Raw genomic sequence first — 6,365 nt, 5'->3', positions numbered from 1 at the left:
AGTGGACTCTCCATCATTAGAGTAAATCATGTGGTCACACAACATTGGTCTATAATATGCATATTGCACTGAGGTTTCTGTGATACATTTTTTTGTGCAACAGTCTTATTTATATTATATTTGTAAATCTGCACTGATTTCTTTGATATTATATTTTCGTGCAATACCTGATTTATATTGTATTTATATTTGGTTTTATGCCATTGTTTCTTTAATACTTAATATTTCTAAAATAAAGAAAATTCACACGAAGCAAAGCGGTTTCTGTGTTTGTGTATGGACATCATTGGTGTGCAACGGTAACTGTCTAAGATGTCTGGGCACCACATTGGTCAGCAACTTTTTCAAATACAAATGTTTCCTTTAGATTCAGGTTTAGTTAGGGTACATTTCTGATACCAAACTGTACTGTCATTGTTCTAGCCCCATAAAGCAGAGAACAGCATCCCTGCCGGCTGTCCTCAGCAGAGCTGCAGCAGACTTGGCAGCAGCAACATTCCTGACCAGGACATCAGTGAATGCGATTGGGAGGGGCGGGCGGAGCAGCAGCAGCAGTCTGGGGTCCACATCCTCTCTGCAGAGGCTCACTGCTCCCCCACCTCAAACACCTCCTACCCTAAATCTTCTCCATGTGTTTTTAACGGCTTTTTCAAGGAACCGGAAGCGGCAAAGCGAAGTGAAGTTGAGGGGGACACCGAGTTAGCAGCGTGGTGGCTGTTCTTGTAGGTATTTCTTCTTCTTTGTCCCGGTATTCCCGGTAACCAGGAAAATTGCTTGGTGTAGCTGTATCGGAGAGAAGGCTCGGGAGGAGGTGAAACTGCGGGATAGGATGACTGAGAAAGACACGGCGACAGAGAACATAATAACAGGTAGGCCATTTAAGATCACTGACAACCTCCAAACAGCTTCGTAGTTTGTCACACTGCTCATCTCTGAGAGCAATTAATGCGCGCGCACCTACGCAGTTTCTGCTTCTGCAGGACGCATTCACGTGCACTCGACTGAAATTTGCCATGTTTTCGGTCAATATAAGGGCCAGTAACACAACATTTTGTTGTGTTAATGTGTATCCAGTCTAAAAAGTCTTTGTGACACATGAGCTGCAGTGCAGGGAGGCTGGGAGAGCTGTGAGGCACTGCCCTAGCTTTTCAAGGGCAGCAGGACCTCGCCTGCTGGCCCGCACACAGCAGCACTTCCCAGACGAACATGGCGATATTAAGAGTTTATCACTCTGGCTTGTGTCTTCCGGCTGCGAGGCTGAGCTCAGTGTGTCGGGTTGCTCTCCGTAGGCTCGAAAACAGACACGGCCCAGTTCGGTCCTCCTTAACGGTGCAGAGTTTGGTCACATGGTCCGTCCCACTGGAGTTGTGAGTCAATGCAGCAAAAAGTCTGCACCATGTCTTCAGGTAGCGCAGTGTTCATCACCCGCCCACACGGCAGTCCCCGAGGTGCGTTTCAGATCACTGTCACTGTCACAGCAGTCAGCCGCCTTCTAAAGGCCCACAGTGTGTTTGTCTGCCTTTTCCCCCGATATTACTCTCTGCTGTCATAGAAGCCTACATACTGTAGGCCACTATAGGTGTAGTCAGTCGAACTCCATTGGAATTTCTCTTCTTTTATAATTGCTCGCTGGTCAAGAAGCATAAACACATACGCACAGTATTTACAAATAATTATGTAAGATCCCTTCTAAGTTCTTACTACATGATTCGGCATACACTCAATCAACGAAGCATTATTAATTTTAACGAAGTTTTGAATCTTAGTGTTCTCCATCATGATAAACCACTGAGGGTGACAAGGAGCATTGTGCGCAATAGAGCAGGGGTGTCAAACTCAACTTCATCCTCTGTCATATCGGCATCAGGCTATATGTAAATGTAAGACATATAGGAATGTATCTATTTGTTAGATTATATAATTGCCTTCGATTACTATTGTTTTTTCTGGAGCACTGTATGGGTCACAGCGAGTTTTTTAGGACTACATTTGCATTATGTTTTCTGTTCTTTTGCAGCACTTCTTTTCCTTCTGTCCTTTCTCATTAATAAACTAGCTAGAAATCTAGTAAAAAATAATGGCAGGCCACCAATCAAGTGTACAGCTATTAAACAAGTACCAAACAAGCACTCTATTTGTGATGTCCATGCTTTTCAACAGGTAACAAAAACACCAGATACCAGTTTGCTTCTGCATCCAGCTGTGCCGTCAGTACACTAGCTCCCTGATGTTGCCACCGTGTCTCTTGTCAAGCTGACATCAGCAAAAGCCTGCTTGTCGTCAGGGAACATCTTCAACATCTTGTTTCAAAAATGCACCTTCTGATAATCAGTTTGACATTCGGGAGGATTCTTCAGCTACAAATAAGCTGGCTTTCACTGCTGCAATGTTTTTTGCTGTAACTTTTGTGGACATATTCACTTGAGAATGCTTGTTAGGTTAGCATACTTGGCTCAGCTCCTTTGGCATATTGAGCCTATTCGGACATCTAGCAGCTAGGTGACACAGCATAGAATTGTATTCTGCACATTTTATTCTTTGCAAGCTCTTGCAGGTCACTTCAAATGAGGCTTCCTTCCTCATAAGAAATACTAGGATTAATATTTCAGGGGCTTGGCTTTCAAGGACTGAAACTAGCAAAATCAAAGATAAATTAGGAAATAAATAATTGGCTCAATAAATAAATTGACCCAAAATTAATATTGAAATTAAATGTAAGCGTTAATTTATAAAATGTGATATAAAACGATATTTCCCTTTTAATTTGCCTCTATAACTTTAAAACATTAATCTTTGTTGCTCAAACCTGGATCTATTTTATAGGGAAAAAAATGGACAGCCTACTTGTTGCTTAGCTAGTTAGCCGAGCAGCTGGTGGTCCTATCAGCTGACTCCACACAGACTTGGAAGTCTGGGGGAGTGTTAGCATTGACACCTCAAGCACAGGAGCCTGGACCACTTGGAGGAGGAGGTTTTCAGACCTGAGGCAGGGTGACTCAGCAAAGACAGTCAGCTAATAGGACTGCTATATCCATAGCCCCATTCACACTGCCCTTTCAGTGCAGGAATCATGCACCGATTCTCCACATTGTCTTCTGTGTGAAAGTTACAGAGAGGGGGGACAGGTTCGCTGCGGCTCTGATCCGCCTCCAGAGGTAGTATCAGAGCCTCAGCAGAGGCGAGCCGGCGTCTGTGTGAATGGATAAGCCGGAGGCGTGGATCAGGGGTGTGTCGGTCTGATGGTTTTCACAGTCCGATAACTAAACAGATCCTTCACTCATCAAATAAAAGAGAAATGACCCACACTTCAACCCACAAAGCAACGTTACAGGACCAAACAACAGTAACGTAGTAACTGGTAGTGTCTTTGGCAACTTATATGAGGAAAAAAAACAAAAACGCATCCATATGTGGAAAAGTGTCTGTCATCCTGTCTGTCCTACCGATTCTTTGTCACATTTCTGCCCGATAAACAGCGTCTGTCCCCAGCACCAGAACCAGGCGGCTCCTGCAGTTGAATTGTGGTGATTATGTGACGTGATTCAGAGCAAAAAACTTTAACTCACATGTCTTTGTCTCCTTCCACTGTTGTGTTGTTGTAGTTACTGTCTCTGGAAACTTGTACTGAGACTTCAGTGATTATTAACAGTCAGCTGGTACACAGGGGCGGAGTGGGGCACCAAAATCCACCGGGAAATTTCTGACCGCACCGGCCCACCCCCTACATTTCTGTAAATCAGTGGCGAACCGTGCCTATCAGAACTGGGCCTTCTGTACCCCCCCCCCCACACACACACACACTTTTACTGCTCCATCTTCAAAACATCTTGTTCTAGTTATGCGCACAGCCACACGCACACAGCCACACACACACACACACACACACACACACGCACACAGCCACACACACGTAGCTACACAGCCACACGCACACAGCCACACACACGTACACAGCCACACGCACACAGGCACACACACACACACACACACAGGCACACACACACACACACTATCGGACGTCAGGTAGACAGTTACTTTATGAACAATCATTTAACAAGTTTGTGGAAACAAAATGCAACCAGTTCAACGAGATGCACCACTGCAGCAAAACCAGCAATAAAACATCAGTTCCACTCACCAATGACGTCACTTAAAGACGAAATCTTTTCATTAAACGTCTTGAAAAGGGCACTGACAATAAATCCACGACAATATCATCTCCACCTGTTGCCATTTTCAACGTCGGCTATCAATCACAACTCGCTAGTTAAGCTAGGTCTCGCGTGACTGCAATCGGTTCACTGGATAAACGCAGTGATAGGCCCTCCCATTCCCAGAAGGCTTTGCTCCATTCTACATTAATTTAAGAACAAACAAACAAATTAAATTGCAGGTCGTTTTTTTTATTTGTGACCATGAAAGTTCTGTAACGCCTGAACAAGAAGAATTAAATTAAGATAGGCTACACAAACATCAGTAGATCGATGGGAGAGATCAGAGATGAGTGTGCACTGTGCAGGGTAACCATGACTGAGATATAGTGAGTGAGCAAGTGGTATAAATATTGGTTGGACTTCAAATTTAATCTAATATAGTAAATCTTAGAGATTTTCGCGGAGAATTTAAATAATGGCAATAATTTCGACAAACCCACGGGCCGGTCGCGTTCGTCTCAGGACCGCTCAGAATGACCTGTGGGCCGGTTCGCGCAAATTCATTGGCCAGCCGGCCGACCGGGAAAAATCCCGATCGTCCTGATTACCACTCCGCCCCTGCTGGTACATGTTTAGATTAACAGGAGGACACCGGGGGAAACACGTAAAAAAAACACAAATGTCAACATCATGATGTGTACCGTCACACCTCTTTTGGATCTGCAGCACCTGTGTGAACAAACAAAGGCGGAGTAATGGCGAGCCTTCACTGCGCCGATAATGCGGAGTCTCTGTGTGAAAAGGGCTCATGGCTAACTACACTGAGCAAAAATATAAACGCAACACTTTTGTTTTTGCTCACATTTTTCATGAGCTGAACTCAAAGATCTAAAACATTTTCTATATACACAAAAGAACCATTTCTCTCAAATATTGTTCACAAATCTGTCTAAATCTGCGTTAGTGAGCACTTCTCCTTTGCAGAGATAATCCATCCCACCTCACAGGTGTGGCATATCAAGATGCTGATTAGACAGCATGAATATTGCACAGGTGTGCCTTAGGCTGGCCACAATAAAAGGCCACTCTGAAATGTGCAGTTTTGCTTTATTGGGGGGGTCTGGGGGGGTCAGAAAACCAGTCAGTATCTGGTGTGACCACCATTTGCCCACCAGAGCTGTTGCCCTTGAATTGAATGTTAATTTCTCTACCATAAGCCGTCTCCAAAGACGTTTCAGACAATTTGGCAGTACATCCAACCGGTCTCACAACCGCAGACCACATGTAACCACACCAGCCCAGGACCTCCACATCCAGCATGTTCACCTCCAAGATCGTCTGAGACCAGCCACCCGGACAGCTGCTGCAACAATCGGTTTGCATAACCAAAGAATTTCTGCACAAACTGTCAGAAACCGTCTCAGGGAAGCTCATCTGCATGCTCGTCGTCCTCATCGGGGTCTCGACCTGACTGCAGTTCGTCGTCGTAACTGACTTGAGTGGGCAAATGCTGACATTCGATGGCGTCTGGCACGTTGTAGAGGTGTTCTCTTCACGGATGAATCCTGGTTTTCACTGTTCAGGGCAGATGGCAGACAGCGTGTGTGGCGTCGTGTGGGTGAGCGGTTTGCTGATGTCAACGTTGTGGATCGAGTGGCTCATGGTGGCGGTGGGGTTAAGCTATGGGCAGGCGTATGTTATGGACAACGAACACAGGTGCATTTTATTGATGGCATTGTGAATGCACAGAGATACCGTGACAAGATCCTGAAGCTGAAGACATCCCAGTTCTTGCATGGCCAGCATACTCACCGGACATGTCACCCATTGAGCATGTTTGGGAAGCTCTGGATCAGCGTATACGACAGCGTGTTCCAGTTGTCTTTTCACAGCAGCTTATGGAGGATAAAGGTCCTTTCTTCAAGATTTGTAGCCTACACGTTGAAATGCTGGCTGAACACCCTGTGGGCCATGTCAGACTGCGTGTCAGCGTGTTCCAGTTCCTGCCAATATCCAGCAACTTCGCACAACCATTGAAGAGGAGTGGACCAACATTCCACAGGCCACAATCAACAACCTGATCAACTCTATGCAGCAAATGGTGGTCACACAAGATACTGACTGGTTTTCTGACCCCCCCCAGACCCCCCCAATAAAGCAAAACTGCACATTCCAGAGTGGCCTTTTATTGTGGCCAGCCTAAGGCACACC

General features: G+C 45.4%; 1 protein-coding gene across 1 annotated transcript in view; it reads left to right on the top strand.

Moving 5' to 3' along the window:
• Positions 1–619: 619 nt before the first annotated feature.
• The window catches only part of hspa12a (heat shock protein 12A), a 107,824-nt gene continuing 102,078 nt past the window's right edge, over positions 620–6,365 (top strand). The window contains exon 1 of the mRNA XM_073482073.1: positions 620–869. Coding sequence (XP_073338174.1) covers positions 830–869 — 40 coding nt within the window. The 5' untranslated portion in view covers positions 620–829. The remainder of the gene's footprint in view (positions 870–6,365) is intronic.

The sequence above is a fragment of the Pagrus major genome, chromosome 15 (assembly GCF_040436345.1).
Source record: "Pagrus major chromosome 15, Pma_NU_1.0".
In the NCBI taxonomy this organism is placed as follows: Eukaryota; Metazoa; Chordata; class Actinopteri; order Spariformes; family Sparidae; genus Pagrus; species Pagrus major.
This window is presented reverse-complemented; position numbering and strand designations above follow the sequence as displayed.